This window comes from Pseudochaenichthys georgianus, chromosome 18 (genome assembly GCF_902827115.2).
Source record: "Pseudochaenichthys georgianus chromosome 18, fPseGeo1.2, whole genome shotgun sequence".
NCBI classification, from domain to species: domain Eukaryota; kingdom Metazoa; phylum Chordata; class Actinopteri; order Perciformes; family Channichthyidae; genus Pseudochaenichthys; species Pseudochaenichthys georgianus.
In genome coordinates, this window is record NC_047520.1 from 17,514,658 (window position 1) to 17,535,197 (window position 20,540).

The window sequence follows — 20,540 nt, forward strand, 5'->3', positions numbered from 1 at the left end:
GGTTCCTCCGGTTTGTATCCCGGTAAATAGTTACTGGTCGTAAAGAACCGGGTGATTTCCTACCGTAATTTCTCGTTTTGAATATGAAGAAATGAACTCAAGCTCTCCCAACTTGCACGTGGTTTGATTGGCTAGCGCTTGTACTGTCAGATTTGCATAAACGGGATTTGATTGGCTGACGCTTCCAGCTCAGCTTCAAAAGTTGAACATTGCTCAACTTTTGAATCCTAGAAATCCTGGAAATCCTGGAAATCTTCGCTTTGCTTCCCCACAATGCAGTTCGGCGAAAAGCGAAGCAAAGTGACGTCACCCCTTTCAAAGTGAATGGGCAGAGAAGCGTTGGAAGATTTTTTTAACGCTGCCGTGTAGACGGGCCGTAATAGACCTGCCGTTCTTTCAGTAACCTGTGGAACATCAACTCTGTCTCATAGCAAATGTAACCCTCTCTCCTACCATACCTGTCTCTCCGCCTGATGGACGTGTACTAATGAGAGAATGTGAACAAATCAGTGTTTTCTTAAGCAGAATTCACTGCAGTATTTCGAGTGCAGCCAGTGAAAGGTTTGAGTTAATGACGGGTGTTTCAGATGGGAGCGCCTGGCATTGATAGATGAGTGCGATCGGGGTGCAGTGTGGGTAATTAGTGAAGAAGATGATGCTCACGGATGGACTTAATGTCATCATTGACGCTGTCACTCATTATTAGCGCTGACCTTGACATTTGGTCGAAGAAAATCTCACAAACCTTAGCTTTTGCTCTAGACTTTTTTTTACACTTGTACAGTGTAATTGTCACTCCCTTTCCCTCTGAAGAGCCCTTGATGCACCATAAACATCATCCATTACTGTCACTCACGCTTTTACCCTTCATGCTGCGGCAGGCCCATCATGTACTGTCATTGCAGATTCATTGGTGGACACTTTCCCCTTAATTCTCCTTTTATTTCCCTCCTCCTCCTCCTCCTCCTCCTCTTCCTCCTCTTCCTTGTGAGCTGTATATCCCCCCCTCTCTTCCTCCTCATTCTCCTCCTCCTCCTACTCTCTGGCCAATCAGGCCACACCTCCATGGCAACCGTCAGTGAGTGTAAAACATCCACAGATGGTGCTGAGTAGAGCGAGCAGCAGGCACACTACGAGATCAAATGTAGGAGTGTGTGTTTGTGTGTGTGTCTGAGAGAGGCCCACTCATTGGAGCACCTCTGTGTTGTGAAGAGTTCTCTCGGGGAACATAGTGGGAGAGGAGGGGGAGCGTGTTCAGCTCTGAAGAGTTGCTAGAGAAGTCTGAAGAGAAAGAGTGAGTGGAAGGAACAAATTACAACCTGCCAGAGGAGGCAATCAGCCGGTAAGCAAATATTAATGACCTGACAGAAAAAGCTCACAACATCAGACGGCCTTACCCTGGAGCCAGGACACACACACATAGCCGTACACACACACACACACACACACACACACACACACACACACACACACACACACACACACACACACACACACACACACACACACACACACACACACACACACACACACACACACACACACACACACACACACACACACACACACACACACACACACACACACACACACACACACACACACAGATCTCCCCTCACTCATGATCATCTCTCCCGCCACACACAGACACAAGGGCCACGCTGACCCCCCCTCACGAGTGGAGGACAGAAGAGGACGCTGGACTTTATCAAAGTAAAACTCTTTCTTGGATTGCTTCTTTTTTTCTTTTCTGTTTTACCCCGAGTCCACCTTTAGTGCTGACCTTTTCCAAGCCCCCCCACCCCCTGCCGCCCCTTCCAAGGAGCAACGATGAGCTGCAGGAAAAGGTGCAAGCGGGAGATCTTCAAGTTCGCACAGTACCTGTACCGACTCGTCACAGGGACGCTCAACACCGGTAAGACTCCTGCTGCACTTTGAGAGGATGATTTCTACCCCTGTATTCGCTTTAATCTGCGTTTTGTGTTCCGTGAAAGTCCTCCACTCATTTACATTTTGGTAAAGACGGCTTATTAAAAAGTTAACGTTTGGTCTGTGTTGGGACACTTTGATATTTATGGTGATGAATTCCAGAGTTAAATGATCACAATATGTGTGTTGACATACGTGAAAACACAACAATGAAGTATTCTTGCGCAGTTTTTGGTTGTTAATAGTATATCGTTACTTAAAAAAGTATTTAAGCATTTACATACTCTTTGGGTCTGTTAGCCGCGTCTTACATTCATCACGTGTTTTGCACATTAATGCTGAATCCTCCTGAAATGACACGGAAGTTGTTGCATGCTTTGTGCCCATGCAGCATTATTCATCACTATGTCTGCACCTGGATCATCCTTCAAAGCCTACTTGATGTTGGATTCCCTTTTGTGTTCAGCGCACACACAGCAAAGAGCCTTTCCAACAAGACAGACAGAGTATTAACAAGATTAAATCTGGTATTATAGTGGATTAGCAGCAGATTACTCCATGAGTTCAATACAGGATAAAGGTTAGCAGCAGTAGCATGCACTGATATCTGGCTCGCATTACTGGTTTCATATGTCGATAAGGCTGCGTATCCTTGGACCTGATCATTGGCCTTTTCTTGATTCTGTATAGCTCTATAGATGATGTGCCAACACGTGAAGCAAACATTGACACCTTTACCTTCTCATTCAGTCTTGCATTAACTGAGCTGTTGATTAGCACGCTGCATTTGTGAGGGGATGCTGAGCCACAGAGAGGTGCTACATGAAGATGCCAATGAACTCCAACATGGGAGATTTCTTTCAAGTGTTGGCTCTTTAAGATTAAGATGGACTTTTATTAATCCCCCGTGGGGAAATTGTTTCTCTGCATTTGACCCATCCTAGTGTTAGGAGCAGTGTGCTGCCATTTTGAACGGCGCCCGGGGAGCAGTGTGGGGAACGGTGCCTTGCTCAGGGACACCTCGGTAGCACTTGGTCTTGCCGGGACTTGAACTGGTGACCTTCCAGTTGCCAAGCCAAGTCCCTATGGACTTCACCACCCCCCCTTTCCTAATTGTTGTATATACAGTACTGGAAAAACCCACATGGATTTACAATAAGGGATGTTTCCGGAGGGTATTTCCATACAACCAATGCCTACTTCCACTTTCTCCTTGAGCTTAGTGACAGAGCACGTGAGGGGAGGATGGGAGGCAGCTATTAAAGAGTAGGTGGCTTCAGATTTTCAATCACACCAGTAAATACTGCATGTGTGGAGAAATCCATCTATTGTGTCTACCCAGAGGAGCAGTTTCTATAGCTACCAGCAGGTCGTTTGGGTCACATTGCAATTCCCACTTGATGATCATTATTCAGTCATAATTTCATTTACTGTCCTCAGAGGTTTGGTTATTTAACAAATGTGGCATTGCTTTATTCTGCGCTACTTGTTTGGGTACAATATTGTCAGTCCTTTTAAATGATTGATCATGTTAAATACATGGACATATTTCCCTGCGTGCGGAGTAAAACCCAATTACTGTACATATGGTGATTTAGAGAAACGTTCTTTTTGGGGCTAAATAACAGAGTAACTGACTCTCAGTCTTTGGAAAGCATGATGTTTGTTAGAAGAGCCAATCAGCTATCAGCCTATCAAACGATGACGTTGGTGTATAAAGGATTGCGTACAACCTCAACCTTTATGATCTAAAATAGAGAAACCCAAATGATTGTGAACTTTTCTGTTGGCGTGTTTGGCTTTGCAACTCAACCTGTTGTAAATGTAAATATCTGCTCATCAAAATGATGTGATCGTTGGCAAAATAGTATTTACTAATCTCCAATTAATTAGCTGAAACAATGTTTTACCCCTAGACAGATTTATTTACGACAGGTTGTTCTTCTTATGTAGGCCAACCTAATTTAACTAAAAAAGTAGTTCAAGACAGTTAAGTGTTGTCTTGTGGAGCTGCTGCATTAATTTATGTATAACCTTAATCGTATACTTGTACCAGTGCAGCAGTAGTAAGTAATCGCCTCGGTAATGTCTTCTCTCGCATCGAACATCCCTCTCTCATCACACACTGAATATTTTGTTATAATATCCCACTTTTATTATCACACCAGGTTTCATCCTAATATTTGTATGTGAATTACAAAAGCTAGATAGACGCAACAACTGCAGGATAACTTTCCCCAGTGCTGTCAAATGCACCCATACATTATACATCAGGAGACATCTCTGTTATCATCGGTCTCTGGAAAGCACCACATCTGGTCTCATCTGAGCAGAAACATTTCTCACCAGCTCTTTGTTCCCTTCTCTTTCATCACATATAAACGTTGATTATATACCAAGCTGATGGAAATGCACCTTATTCAATGTATATTTGATGCAACATTTGTATTAATGGCTTTAAACTCAGTAGCTAACAATTATGCAAATAATTGTTGTCGGCTAAAGTAACCCTAATTACGTAATCATGCGACAGGCGTACACGCTTACAGTTCCCAAACCCATCAGTCATTCATTAGACAATCTCCGCTTAAGTGGATCCATTTCTCTGTACACACACCATATCGACTTATCTGGAAGTCTGTGCTGCAGATGATTACAACTGGAGTTTGACAACAATAACGCCGGCTCTCTCATATTTGTGTGAGAAGAGGAAGATAGATGGAGTGAGTTAACAGACCGTGGGATTTTAATTGAGGCGTTCATTGTCCTTGAACAGTTGCAGTCGTTGCTTCATTGATCAATTGTCAAGTCCCACAAAAAAATATAAAGGGTAGTGTGTGATGTAAGAGCTTTCATCACATCTGTAAGGTCATAAATGCTTTTTGTCCACACTGGCTTATTTCTCAATAAAGATCTATGGATAAGGAGTATGTTAAAGGTCACATTTTTACCTCATTATCATTTCTGTGCGTCAATATTTCTAGTGTGATAACTCATTTGATGTCTTCAGTGAATCCAGGAAATAATTTATTGTTGTTGCTGCTTTAGAAAATAAAGTGGAGACACCAGTGCTGCCCAGTAGGCCTTGAAACAAATCATAAATCAGAGAGGGAAACAAATTATAAATCCTTCCAGGTTATAACTCCAGAAAGCACTGTCAGCACATAATAAATTAAATTGGAAAACCGGAACTTATTTGTTGCTCACACCAGGGGAAATCTAGCCGAACATTTCCAACACGGAGCTACCAGTCCAGCAGCGAATTCATCAGAATCATTTAAAGCCGTGTGATTTATGCTGCCTACTTTAGAGTGACACGTTTTCAATGTCTATCATGTATGCAGTCAATACCCTTGATTGCGCACCGACATGGCTGGAAACAAGTCTTTTCCACCTTCATGCAACTCGCATTGTAGTACACTGGGTCAGATAAAAGCATTTTCAAGCATCTTCGCCTATTGCTTTAGGGCAGGGGTGTCGAACTCAATTTCATCGTGGGCCACATTAGCATTATGGTTGCACTCAAAGGGCCAGTTGTAACTATATAAATATACATATATAAATACATAATATATATGAAATAATGTATTATATTATATTATTGCCTCTGCATTGGATTTTTATTGGATAGGGTAATAACTTCATAATTAACTATGTCTGAAAGCAAAAGTCTAGGGCAAATAATTGCAAGTCTTCAGTGCGCATGTCACAAAATGAGATGCATTGTGGGACATATAGTTTATGGGCAACATTCTTCTGTAAGATAAGATAAGATAAGATGGACCTTTATTAATCCTAGTGGGGAAATTCAGTAGTTTAACAGCAACACGGTACGATTGAAAAACAGGACAGCACAGATTCACACAGATTAATAAAATGAAGGATAAATCAAAGATAAAAAAAAAATGATAAATAACTATAAAATAAGAAATTAATTAAAATGAACATATATAGATATACTGTAAAGTAGCATGTAACCGTATAATAAACGTATTATATTCTTTGCAAGCTCTTGCGGGCCATATAAAATGAAGTTGCGGGCCGGATTTGGCCCCCGGGCCTTGAGTTTGACACCACTGCTTTAGGGTATTTAAGGTAGTGTAATTCATCATCCTGTTTTTGTAATTGGGACAGCAGTCAAGTCTTATAAAAAGAAAGGTAAAAGTTGCTGAGTATGACTTTCTTTGCACTTTCCTTTCTTCAAAGCTTTGAGTTAAGCCTCTGAGTTATTCCGTGCTTGTATTGACTCTAAGAAATTGGATTAGTTTGTTAATGCAGTTATTATTAATGTTTCCTCCGTTTTAATGACTTTTTTGCTTGTCTGTTCTTCGTAATGGAACAATGTAGAAGGATTGTGTTATCTCTGGGCTTCTTAATGATAACATTAATTTCTTCCCTCTCAAAATTCTGTTTTATTTCGAATACAAAACTAAATAGATTTCTTTGGAGATGTTCCTGTCCCAGTGTGTCCTCGGCCAACTGTGGTCTTCTTTGAGAAGTCAAGTTCACTCGGAACTGGACTTTCCTCAAATGTTGCCATTCTCTAGCAACAGTTGTTCAAGGTCTTTTGAGACGGTGTAGTCTGAAAACGAGGAATAATATCCGTCTCATAATGTTCGACATAAACCTTTTCATCTAAGGATAAGTTGTGGAGTAGTTGTTGAATTATTGAAAACTCTTCTGTAGTTCTCCACTAATTATAAGTTGAAAGATGGTCTTATCTGGAAACTAAAATCAAAGTGTACTGCTGCCAGGAAAAGTATTTTCTTTGTGAGTGAAGACTTGGAGGTACTCATCCGATCGTGGACACAATGAAGCTGTGAATATGCACTCAGTGACTGTTCAGCATGCACTTGGAAGCACATGTATGACCTGCCCAGTGACGTGAGGACCAGTCTTTATTTCCCTCTCTTTGGTTTGCTGACGGCTATTAGCAGGTCATGTTCCACCTGTATCATGAGGACAGCTCGTTCAAAGCCCATACTCCCTAACCAAACACTGAATATTTGATACCTGAGCACTGTACCCGGTCTGACAGAGGCTGTGTAGAAAAGACAGTGTAGTAGTAATGTAGTGCTCACAGCTTTTAATACAGACGGTGATAAATCATTGCACATGCAGACATTTATTGTAAGCCAGTGGTTAAAGTCTATAAGTGAAACAAATAACAGCCTTTGTGCCACTTCTCCAATAATTCCCAGCAGATGGTATGCTGCTCCCTTTCACACCCAGTGAACTAACATGGCGTCTGCTTGGTTCACCTGACCAGACTTCAAGATGTGATTGCTTGCTTACAGTTTGCTTACGACCTTTGATGCCTTTAACTCCTTGTATAGAAAATATTCCCAAGAGATCTGTCTTGAATACTCCTGGAAGCTTTGACATTGAGATTCCCGGGATAAATACATGACTCTTTGATTCAGTGTAATCTCAATACTTCCTTCAAACTTACTCTGACAACATTTTGAAACTAGAAAAACACTCTTGGAGCACCGCCTGTTCCCATACGTTAAATATATTGTGTGCATTCACCCTGTGATTCAGATCCGCTCCATTTGAAGGAGTACTTTCTCATCCCATGCTGCACCTTTCCACCAAATGTAATGAAAATCAGGCCAGAAGTGTTCAGTTAGAGGTAAAAAAAGCTGTTTTGGGCACATTCTGTGTAGGAGACTAATGACTGACACTCCAGAGTAATGACATGCAGTAATATACAGTATCTTAACAAGATGTCTTGCACTGCCTTGAAGCAACAGATTAGGGTGTTGTGATCCAGAGCCTCTGAGCATCTGGGCCAGAACTCTTACATAATGGAAAAAGAAGAACGAGTATCAGTGTCCTCTGCTAACGGCTTTCCTTTAACCTTTCACCATGACCCTTTCACGTGGTTCACTGCCTCGTGGCGAGGGCAGAAAGGAGACATTTGCCTGTGATATCTGTGTCCATATCAGCTTCCTGGCAGGTGCAGATCCGTCTCTTTGTGTCACAGCGTCCCTCTCTTCCTCTGGTTTCTAGTTTCTGCTGTGCCAACACCAGAGCAGCACTGATTCTTTGGCTCGTTCGGTCAGTGCACAGTGCTCGCCTATTGGGAGCTTTATCTCAACTCGCTGTTTATGCCGTACAGTAGTAAAACCCAGGCTGGTCCAGTCAGATTTACGGAGCCCCTAAAGGGACATGAAGGAAAAAAAAAAAAAAACAGAGGGAGAGAAAAAAGAGTCAGGATAACGAGTTAGTATACTATCTGGTGCGCACGAGATACTTTCTGGTGCGCACGAGATACTAACTCGTGCGCACGAGAAAGTTTCTGGTGAGCACGAGAAAGTTTCTCATGGTCATCTCGCACTTTTTTTTGTTGAGAAAGTTACCGGTGCGCCAAGGAGGAAGTGAAGCGAGACAACCATTTAATTGCAGACTGTTATGTTTACGTGGGGAAATGACAGTGCATACATTATTTGAGATATATATTGTACTTAGACTTCACTTTAAGGACATTTCGGCCAGGGGTGTGTGGTCACTCCAGGAGGCAGCGGGACGTGTAACTCAGAGAAGAGCAGCACCAGCGCTCAAAGAGCTTTTACGCACCGCCTACACTGGCGGACTGGGACTAAAAATCAGCCCGGGACTCGCACCCAGCCCAGCCCACGTAAACTGTCGTCCCGATGGCCAGTCCGCCGCTGTGTGTGTGTGTGTGTGTGTGTGTGTGTGTGTGTGTGTGTGTGTGTGTGTGTGTGTGTGTGTGTGTGTGTGTGTGTGTGTGTGTGTGTGTGTGTGTGTGTGTGTGTGTGTGTGTGTGTGTGTGTGTGTGTGTGTGTGTGTGTGTGTGTGTGTGTGTGTGTGTGTGTGTGTGTGTGTGATTTTAGGCCGGTGTGTGCGTGTATTTCTGGAAGTGTGTGTGTGTGCGTGTGCGTGTGTGTGTGTGTGTGTGTGTGTGTGTGTGTGTGTGTGGTGCAGCAGCAGCAGCAGCAGCCGAAATGTCCATACAATTAAGTCTGACTTCAAAATATATCTCAAATAATGTATGCACTGTCATTTCCCCACGTAAACATAAAAGTCTGTAATGAAATGGTTGTCTCGTGTTCCACTTCCTCCTTGGTGCATCGGTAACTTTCTCAAAAAAAAATAAAGTCAGGATAACGGATTCGTTTCTCGTGCGCACGAGAAACGAATCCGTTATCCTGACTTCATTTTTTTTTGTCTCTCTCTTTTTTTTTTTTTTTCCATGTCCCTTTAGGGGCTCCGTACAGATCAGACTAAACCTGACTGAAAAAAATACTGCAAGACAATTCGGCCAGCGTTGAAGACTCACTGTAGTGGAACATTCCGTCTACAACTATTTTTAAAACCAGAGTGTAAATAGTATTTGTGCTTTTATATAGAGGTAAGGATTATTAAAGGGGTAGCACATGAATTGTGTTTGACTTCAATCAGGTTAAACAAGACATTTCTGTTCTATAGAAGTCCCTATAAGACCCTAATATCCCCACATTCACCACCCTAGTTAGAAAATGATGAGCTTGACAAAGAACTGTGGAAATGTAATTCCCAGTCCCTCCCATATGCTGAATAATCACTTCAACAGACTCCATTACTATAGATTATGTTAAGATAATCATTACTCCCCCAATGGACACATTTGCAGTGTTACAGAATGTCTTTCAATCCCAATTAAAAGGGACATTCAAGTGCTTAAGATTGGAACATTATCGCCCACACTTGGACATTATCAAACAGGTTTTTTGTGCTTGTATTGATGTCAGCAATCTCTTCCAGTTGGCTGGATTGTATTGTGCCTCAGGTGTCTATATTTGCATTGGCCTGTAGTTATCTCGTGTCACTACTCATTTAAATGAACCGTCTCTGGCCAATGTTATCAGTTTTCCCCATTACTGCCTTTCCTGAGAGGGGAACATGGTGGGGTTATCTTCAGTTTGGTGAGGATTGACCAGTTATAAAGCTTATGTGTTGAATCCACTAAGAAATGTACTTTACAGGTTGGTATTATGAAAACCCTAAACATCAGATGTATTGGTCTACTACTGTTTGGTTAAATATCAGCAAAAGCACTGCTGAAACTGAGCCCTTCAGGTTTACCGACCTTTATAGGAGTCTTAATTAGTTTGCTTTAAAGTTGTTTTCTTTGCTCATTGTGGTTCTCAGAGAATTGTCGTGTCACCCAAAGCTTATGTGATCTGCTCTGACTCTCTTTTAAGTGATCATTACTGTTAACTCAAATCAAAAAAGTGTTCCCCCCCCTCGGCTATCCCCCTTTTTCTTTGTCCTTGCTCTCTCTTCTCAAATTATCCTGCTTGCCGTTTCCAGCTTTTACATCCCTTTTCTTCTCCTCTACTCAACTTTATATACTTGCTCACACTTTGTAATCACTTCATTTGAAGGTCCCGATGAGGCTCTTTGTTTTAGATGCTTCCTTTATTCAGTTGCCCTGGCTGTGTTTTCACAAAGAGTTAAGCCTCAGCCCCAGGCGCAGAGCAGTGTGAGAGACAATGTTCTCTCCACGCTCCGTTTACTGCCAATTACTGTCCATGCCAAGAAAAGGAGAATTGCACCTTTGAGTAAATATGAACCTATTATCGGTAATAGCTCTTATATAATTACACATTTCACCATGCAAGTATCATAAACCACCAATGTTTTCAGCATTAGGGTTAATGTCCAGGAAAGTTGAACTTGTTTAGTGAGAAATGTTCATGCTGTCCCGCAGGTATCAGGGCTTTTTATATGTCTTTCTTTTTTATATTTCATTTCCCCAGGCGCTGTGTAACTCTCAAATGGTTTATATGTCCTCTTTGATTGGTTCAAGATTCATATTTCAAACAGATCGTTCCCCTCACAAAGTGGAGATGTGTGCGAAATGTCAAACGGCTGGATAAACTGAGGCAATAAAAAGAAATGGACGAGATGCAGCATATCCATGACAGCTTTTGCTGCATACATTTGTCTTGACATTTCTCTTGGATATGACATTTTCATCTAACTTTTTGAAATAAGGGTTGCTGCTGTCCCACATTTTAAGTTGTTTTTATCAAATTATTGAACAAAAACACTTTCATATCTTTGGACTTTTTGTAACAAATTAGCATGCACTATATAAAAAAAACGAGTTTGAGAGCGTTGTTTGAAGGCAGGTACCTCTTAGTTTGCCCCTTGCAGTCCTTGATATACACTGAACAAAAATACAAACAAAAACTAGGGCCACCAGGGTGAGTGGAGGGGGTCAGGAGGACGGGTTTGGGCTGACAACCCAGGAGCACAGCGGAGGGCCCGGAAGGGATCTCGGGCGGACGGCCCGGGGGCAAGGCAGAGACCATGGAGGGGGACTCGGGCGGACGGCCCGGGGGCAAGGCAGAGACCATGGAGGGGGACTCGGGCGGACGGCCCGGGGGCAAGGCAGAGACCATGGAGGGGGTCTCGGGCGGACGGCCCGGGGGCAAGGCACAGTCCATGGAGGGGGTCTCAGGGGGACGGCCCGGGGGCAAGGCAGAGTCCATGGAGGGGCGAAGGCCACAGCGGGCGAACTCAGGGGGCCGAGCATGAGGGCGAAGACCACGGCACTCAGGGGGCCGGGCTCGAGGGCGAAGACCGTGGCTCTCAGGGGGCCGGGCTCGAGGGCGAAGCAGGCGGCGACGGAACAACTCCGGAGGACGGGCAGGAAGGCGCTGACGGGACAGCTCCGGAGGCCGGGCAGGACCCGGTGTCGGCCGGACAGGAACCGGAGCCGGTGGGACAGGCTTTGGCAGGATCCCCCACGGAAGAGGACCAGGAGTTAGCAGGACCCCCGGCGAGACGGGTGGCGGCGGGACCTCCAACAGAACAAGACATGGGATTGGCAGGACTCTCAGCAGGACCTCCAATGGAACAGGACATGGAGTTGGCAGGACCCCCGGCAGAAGAGTTGTCGGCGGGACCTCCAACGGCACAGGATATAGGGTTGGCAGGAACCCCGGCAGAAGAGTAGTCGGCGGGACCCCCAACCCCCAAGGGACTGGAGTTGGCAGGACCCCCAGCGGAAGAGTAGTCGGCGGGACCCCCAACGGGACAGGACATGGAGCCGGCAGGACCCCCAGCGGAACCCAGGGTTTCCCACACATAGACTATACTTGGGCGGGCCGCCCAGGTATATTAACGGTCGTCCAAGTATATTTCGCGACCCATTTAGGTTTTTTAGTTTTTTTATATAATTTTTTATTTTTTTTAATTCATCCGTGACCACGACGCCATCTGCGATCGATTAACTTGTGGACAATGATCCCTCGCTCCCTTGCTCCGATCTCGCCTCCTTCTGTCCTGTTAAGTGGCCTGCCTCACACAGGGTGACTGGCTGTCCACATGATGTGGCCTGCCGACATGGCCACTGTCATACAGATCATAAATCAAAGCCCTTGATTGGTCTCTGTGTGTCCTCAGCTCAGACGAGGTAAAGGACTCTCTGAGTGTTTAGATAGTTAACTTCGTCTAAGTTCTCAGTGGGTCTCAAACGGTGTGGTCACCATTTATGTAAACACATATTTCCATTTTAGAGGGTAGTGATTGGTCTAATGGATAGTGAGGTGGGCTGAAGATCGGAAGGCTGTGAGTTCAAATCCCGCCAGGAACACCACCACTAGAGTGCCCTTGAGTAAGGCACTTAGCCCTTAGTTACTCCAGGGAGAATGTCCCTGTAATCGTTCATTATAAGTCGCTTTGGATAAAAGCGTCAGCTAAATGAAATGTAATGTGATTAGTAAAATATGCATGAATAAATAAATAAAAAGTTAACTAGGTTAAAAAAGGTAAGATACACTTTTAAAAGAGAGAAAACTAGTCTTTGCTGCTGCCTCAAAGAGGAGCAGGGGGGAGAGGAGGGAGACAGGAGAGGCTGATTCAGGAGCACAGACACACTCACAACTATAAATGAACCAAAAATAAATTAATAGTTTCAGTGTTTTTTTCATATTGGAAATGGTATGTTATTGGTTATGGCCATGATTGTATGATTATTGAAATGTATACAGTTCTGTTTAATATAGGTGTTTCCATAGATCTAGTCTCTTTATTTCCCCCTCAAAATGCACCAGATTGATGCATCATTTAACTCCAAAATAAAATCTGACCGGGGGGCATGCCCCTGGACCCCCCTAGAGGATTTGAGGTCGACCCCCACTAAAAATCACATAGATAGGTTCCTAAATACATTTATAAATACATTATTTTTTTTAAATAGTAACCCATTTCCATATGTTCATGTGTGGGTAGTAGATTTAAACTATAGGGCTATCATTATGGGCCCTGCCTGTACCTGTTCGCTCTGCCATCGCGTGAAGGGTCTGCTAACAAGCGACCAACAGAAAGGTTAATGTTAATGTTGTTGCACGTCACCCCCCCCCCCCCCACCACCAGCCCCCCAAGAATATTTCAGATCTGACCCCCGGCAGAAGAGCAGCCGGCGGGACCCCCAATGGGACAGGACACAGGGTTGGCAGGACCCCCGGCAGAAGAGTAGTCTGCGGGACCCCCAACGGGATAGGACATAGGGTTGGCAGGACCCCCGGCAGAAGAGTAGTCGGCGGGACCTCCAACGGGACAGGACATGGAGTTGGCAGGACCCCCAGCGGAACCTCCAACGGCACTTCAGTAGGGACTTGAGTAGGGACTGGAAAGGGAACTCGAGAGGGGACTTGAGAGGGGACTCGAGAGAGAGGGCTTGAGAGGGGACTTGAGAGGTGACTAGAAAGGGGACTCGAGAGGTGACTCGAGAGGAAACTGGAGAGGGGACTCGAGAGGGAACTGGAGAGGGCACTCGAGGGAACTGGAGAGGGGACTCGAGAGGGGTCTTGAGAAGGGACTAGAGAAGGGACTCGAGAAGGGACTAGAGAAGGGACTAGAGAAGGGACTTGGGAAGGGACTTGGGAAGGGACTAGAGGAGGGACTAGAGAGGGGACTAGGGAAGGGACCAGAGAGGGGACTAGAGAAGGGACTAAAGAAAGGACTAGAGGAGGGACTAGAGGAGGGGCTTGAGAAGGGACTAGAGAAGTGACTTGAGTTGGGACTAGAGGAGGGACCATGGCTGCTGGGGCTGGAACCAGGGCCGGAACCATGGCTGCTGGGGCTAGGACCGGAACCATGGCTGCCGTGGCTGGAATCCTGGCCTTGCGTTTCCTTCCATGCTGCCTTGAAGCCTTGTGGAGGCTCAGAGGTCCTCCAAAGGCCAGACGAGACCCAGCGAAAGGGTCCTTGAAAGGAGACTTGTTGGGAACTGTGGCTGGCAGGGGGCTAGCATGCCAGGGGCTAGCAGGCCGGGAAACAGGTTTGACCTCAAAGCTACCGAAAAACTCCTCCACCCACTCGGGTAGTAACTCCTTTAACCAGGGCCTTGAGGTTACTTCTTGGCGTGCCGTTGAGATAATTGACTGCCTCTCTTCACTACTGGAGGCATATCGACAGTCGTTTTTAAAGCACATTAAATTGTACATCACCTCGTACAGGCTGTCTGCTGGGTCCATCTTTTGGTTGGTTGGTTCTGTTACGGTGAGTGAAGCACGCAGGACCCAAACGCAGATAACACTGAAAAATCCTTTATTTCAAGGCTAAATGTCAAAAATCAGAACACTCCCCGGTGAACACAGTCACAGACAAACGACGAACCAACAATGACAGACAGCAAAAACAGAACTTAAATACACACTAGACTAATCAACGAAACAAGAGACAGGTGAGGAGGGAGGATAAAACACAGGGGCAACAGGTGAACACAATCAAGTAAACAGGTAGGAGGGAACACACACAGACAGGAAACCAAAGACAGATCTAGACAAGACAAAACACAACGCAGACAGAAAACCAAAAACAGATCTAGACAAGACAAAACACAACACAGACAGATCGTGACACATCTACAGTACATGCTCGTCGTCCTCATCGGGGTCTCGACCTCACTCCGGTTTGTCGTCGTAACCGACTTGAGTGGGCAAATGCTCACATTCGATGGCGTCTGTCGCGTTGGAGAGGTGTTCTCTTCACGGATGGATCCCGGTTTTCACTGTTCAGGGCAGATGGCAGACAGCGTGTGTGGCGTCGTGTAGGTGAGTGGTTTTCTGATGTCAATGTTGTGAATCGAGTGGCCCATGGTGGTGGTGGGGTTATGGTATGGGCAGGCGTATGTTGTTGTGCCATTCATCCACGACCATCACCTCATGTTGCAGCATGATAATGCACGGCCCCATGTTGCAAGGATCTGTACACAATTCCTGGAGGCTGAAAACATCCCAGTTCTTGCATGGCCAGCATACTCACCGGACATGTCACCCATTGAGCATGTTTGGGATGCTCTGGATCGGCGTATACGACAGCGTGTTCCAGTTCCTGCCAATATCCAGCAACTTGGCACAGCCATTGAAGAGGAGTGGACCAACATTCCATAGGCCACAATCAACAACCTGATCAACTCTATGCGAAGGAGATGTGTTGCACTGCGTGAGGCAAATGGTGGTCACACCAGATACTGACTGGTTTTCGGACCCCCCCAGACCCCCCCAATAAAGCAAAACTGCACGTTTCAGAGTGGCCTTTTATTGTGGCCAGCCACCTGTGCAAGTGCTCACTATCACAGATCTTTTTCAGATTTGTGAACAATATTTGAGAGAAATGGTTGTTTTAGTTTCCTTGTTGTATCGACTTTGCTATAATCTGTGCGCACTATAATCAGATGCATGTGCTAAATGATGATGCACCAAATGATTATTTCACAATTCATTAATCTGCCATTTATTAATGGATAAATAGTCTATATACCAGAGATGGAGTACTCGAGTCCTGGACTCGGACTCGAGTCGGACTTGAGTGCCGATTTTCGGGACTCGTGACTCGACTCGGACTCGCGCACTGATTGACGCGACTCGGACTTGGACTCGTGAATTCTCGCACAGGATGACTTGGACTCGGACTCGTGAATTCCCCCCCCCACGATGACTCGGACTCGACTCGTACATTGACGCTCCGACTTGGACTCGGACTCGAGCACATTTTCTCTGGAGTCTGATGTCCTCTATCCTGTATGGCGAGTTCACGTACTGGGCCCCGCTGTTCCAGTCTAGAGATGTCTACAGACACACCCCGCATCATGCTGTATGCTTTCACACATTCTGCTTCCACATTGGAAAAGAGCAGCGCAAAATGCTCGTTATGTGGAAACAATATAGAAGAGAAGGCTCCGTAACACATTACTCTAAGGATCGAGTTCAGACATATAGGCTGTCTTGAACACTATCATCAGAGTAACATGATCTAATCAATAAATAAAGATTCAGCCGATAACGAAAGCACATACTTAACATTCAGAATGACGTCATTTTGCATGCTAAGTAGCCATGTGCTTTCTGGAGATAAATCTTTATCGGTAAACTGATTTAACCCGTAAAAGTTCCTTCAAAATAAGAGTCCCGATTTTACTATCAAAATAAAAGTGCAAAACGAAAACTTTACCATAGGAAAATATTGGCATACAAATATAATCACTTCTCTAAAAGGTAACTCATTTTAAATATAGTTTATTTATATATAATAATAATATTAATATTAGAAATAAGCTTTATATTTGTATAGCACCTATTACAAGAATTGTAGCCAAACTCGCTTCACAGCAGTTCAATAGACAGGATAACAGCAATGTAGAGGAGCAGCTACATTTCAAAACATATATCCACGAAGATTAATACATGAAGACTTGTGACTCGGACTTGACTTGGACTCTTCTTAAGTGAATTGGACTCGGACTCGAACACAGGTAATGATGACTCGGACTCGGACTCGACTTGGACACTCCTTGGGTGACTTGGACTCGGACTCGACTACGACTCTCCCTTGGTGACTCGGACTTGGACTCGGACTCGAAGAGTGGTGACTCGAGGGTGACTTGGACTCGTGAATTGGTGACTTGACTACAACACTGTTGTGTACTATCTGGTAATAGTGAAGGAGGGCCATCCCAGTGTCTCAAAGTCCATATTTAGGAGTCTGAAAACTGATTTGTTTGACATTTTTGCATGAAAAATTACTTTTAATGATTCATTGGTTATCAGAATAGTTGCTGATAATGCATATGCTGATCAAATAATCGATTATCGTTGCAAGTATAGAACCAGTTTAATTTGCTGCTTCTTCAGAGGTCAATCAGAGAAAATGGGGTGGCTTCATAAAGGATTTGTTAGTGTTTATATGGTGGACTTTACTCTCTGGACTTTAAGCTGGAGCACAATCGTCCATTGTTGTTGTTGTTGTCGGTGTCGGCTGTGAGGGGTTTCCGAGCGGTTTGGCTTTATCAAGCAGGCACGCAAACGGTTACGTCATGACTCAAACGATGACGCAATGACGCAGCACCAGTCGGACTCTGGGCGGTGTGAAAAGAGCCTCCGCCAAACCGAAGAACCGGTTCTGAACCTGAAAAGCTCTAGCACGGAGCATGAACCGGAGTTGCGTTGGTGTGAATGAGGTAAGAGCCATGTCTCCACCCATCAGACATCAAGCAAATTGATCTTGACCTTGAAAGAATTATTATAATGCCTCACATGTTGCATCTGTGCTAGGATGAACTTAAAATCCTTGCTTGTGGGAACCATGACAAATTAGTATGATCATGTTCCAGATTTTATGGACCTCCAATAGTGTATTTTAGAAGTATAAGTGGCCTTCTTGCTATGTTTTCCAACTTGCAGGGCCCTTAAAGGGTGCGTTACAAATCGTTTTATAAAGCAGGTGACACAGGTTTGCTGAGCTGTTTCCATTTAGGAATGACACAGCAAAATGCCGCCCTCAGATTAAATGGTTGCAGCTCGATGTGAGAACGTTGCAGAGTGTCAAGGTGGTGATGTATGACACACGGAGAAACAGAGCGTCCTTCGAGGAAGCAAGGTGTCATTTAGACTTTCTCTACAGTCTCCTGCATTTTCCAGGCATCACTGAAACAGTCGCAAATTCAATTTAAATGCAAAGCAACAGAGGAAAGGTGTATTTGTGTTTACCATTTACAGTATTTCCCTGAGCTTCTCCAACACAACCAAAGCTCCACAGATCACACTGACCGTCCTCCTGCCTCTCACTGCTGCTCCATACTGTACATTAGATTGTCCCTAATGAGGATGGATCGCCCTTTTACGCTCATCCCTCCTTCAGGTTCTTCGCCGTGTTTTCGTCCTACTGTCATTTTTCTTTCTCTTCTGTAATTTAACTGTGGCCCCAACGGAAATCTGTGCCTTTTCCTCTAAACCTGTTATTCTGCTTAAACTGATTGTAGTGTAATTTATGGGAACAGATGGCATGGTGCAATAGTAAAACAGAGTTATTGTGTGCTAATAAGCGCTATTTATTTTATTGTTGGTGTAAATGGGCTTGATCCATAAGGATTCCTACCATGGTTTCTGTTTGGTTCTTGGAAGAATTCCAATAGGAGAAATCTGGTTAAATATTCTTTGTACCTTGAGCTTAATAACAATTGATGGGGCAGTAAAGCGACTGACATCGTGCAGATTTATAGTATTTTCTGTTGGTGGCCTGAGCCGCTGCTTCCACTGCAATCAATCAAACTACTCATATGACTGTGCTTGTGCATATGCGCCACAAAGATCCACTCTACAAATGTAAAACATAGTCCCTTCTTCTGTTTAGATTTGTTTTGCGACAGGTGTGTGGGGCCCTTTTAACAGATGTAGGTCATAAATAGTTAATATATTCTATTAAACTACAGAACTACGGATACACAGGAACTGACTTTTACATGTTTGTATTATCTGTCTGCATTTATTTTGCCGGTACCACAAACAACCCTTATCCATTATGTCTTAAAGTAGTCAAGGCAGACATTATGACCATAAGGATTTAGATATGTCAAACTTCAACCCATGTTCTAGCTGGAAAAAAAGGATAAAACAAAGACTAATGTGTAAGAGATTATTTCAATCTCTCATTGGCAGTTGCAGTGTTGTTGTACAAAAAAAACGTTGCCAGACCCCGTAGAAAAAACAGGTAATCTACATATATTTGTGGATTAGTCTGTGGGAATAAATGCAGCTGAGCCTTGCTGTGGGCACAAACGCTTTATAAATCCATGATGAAGGATTTTACTCGTCTGTGAAGTTTATGACAGGCATTAAAACCAACCAAACAGAACATACTCAGTAAACAGTGTGTAGTAGCAGATGTGGTCTTCCTGCTTGACTCCCCTCATGTCAGCCTGTCCTGTAGTGTGCAATTGTAATCTCTTCCAAACACTGAAAACTGCTTCCTGTTTGTGGGCAAAGAAAAAAGTGTAATCTGAGTTTTGCTGGCGTAAATAGAGGGGAGTCAGTGAAGTGGAGATGGAAACGCTGAGGGAGTAGATAGAGATGCAGACAAAGCAAAATTAGCTTCCTGTATTTCCATTCTTGTCCTTTGTGAGGTGTATCACTCGATGCCAGGGAATGAGCCAGAAAAAAAGTATTCTCTAAGGGGGAAGCCATTCCTCCATGCCAACGTTAACAGACAAGAAAGAAAGTAACACAAGAACAGTGCTCTTAATTAATAACTGCATCTCGTGACAATTTCTAACAAAGAAAAAAACTGAAAATATCGATATTAAATAGGATTTATACCTTAATGTGGCCACTGTCAATACACCTGATTTTCATTCTGACCAAGTCCCATATTTTCCTAGATCCCCAAAATTGCAGCAGCTCCAGTCAGCTAAAATAGTAAGATCACATAGTTTATTTTGGCTTTAATCTGGATTAGTATTGTATTGATTATCATATATTCTGCAACCACTTTAATGAATGTGTTCGTGTACTGTAAGTAATTCATCTCTTCAATCCCTTTTATATTCAATTGCAAGCATGCTTTTGCTGCATATGGATTTCTGAGTGGCCTCACATCAAATAAATATAACCTTTTGGTAGCTCCCTGAAAGAGGGCAGCGTGTGGTCCAGTGTGCTATTTGCATATTGCCATTAAAGAGGAATCTAAAAGACTGTGGGGTTTCAACCAAGCAGCAAATAATGTTAATTTTCAAACCAAGTGTATCCTTCATCACCATCACATCACACCGTGTAGTTTCACCCATCCATCTTTTAGATTACATTGCACAAACTATGTAGTAAAACCTCCCTTCTTTGAATATAGAACAACCTGCTCGAAGCGACTTTATAACAAATTCCTAAATTGTCGAGTATTGCATGCATTTATGTATGTGTCTGCTGTGTGAGTATCCTTAAGCCTAACTGTAATGACATTAGGACTGAGGTAATGTATTATATGTCCTATTGTGAAATCTTTAATTGTATAAGGTAGAACCATAATTCAATCAAATAAGCAAACTTGCCCACTTTTAACTTCTCCCACCTTAGATTGGCCTTTATGAATTTGAATTGGAGTCCTGCTTTAACTTTTCCTTAGCTCTATGATTAACAGTCTGTCACTTCGTACGTGATGGGCGGATTCGGAGAGCCAGTTTCCTCTTAGTGTCTGCAGCGCCTGAAGCTGTGTGCTCCACAGTGTGCTGATGGAAAGTGCCATCAAAGCCCCCCCGCAGTGGGAGGCTGATACTCTCTGCCATGCAGGGGGCTGGTGCTGGGTTTCAGAGCAGGAGGAGG

The 20,540-nt window shown here is 44.1% G+C and overlaps 1 protein-coding gene across 4 annotated transcripts in view; it reads left to right on the forward strand.

Annotated features, from left to right (window-relative positions):
* The window catches only part of kcnip4a (potassium voltage-gated channel interacting protein 4a), a 165,309-nt gene that overhangs the window by 44,833 nt on the left and 99,936 nt on the right, over nucleotides 1-20,540 (forward strand). Inside the window, exons 1-2 of one of the 4 annotated variants that reach the window (XM_034106608.1) lie at nucleotides 1,122-1,342; nucleotides 1,648-1,915. The exons of 2 other annotated variants lie outside the window; for them this stretch is intronic. In XM_034106608.1, coding sequence (XP_033962499.1) covers nucleotides 1,831-1,915 — 85 coding nt within the window. In that variant the 5' untranslated portion in view covers nucleotides 1,122-1,342; nucleotides 1,648-1,830. Of the gene's footprint in view, nucleotides 1-1,121; nucleotides 1,343-1,647; nucleotides 1,916-20,540 lie in introns of those variants that run through there. One more of the 4 variants, XM_034106610.1, reaches the window with a different exon arrangement.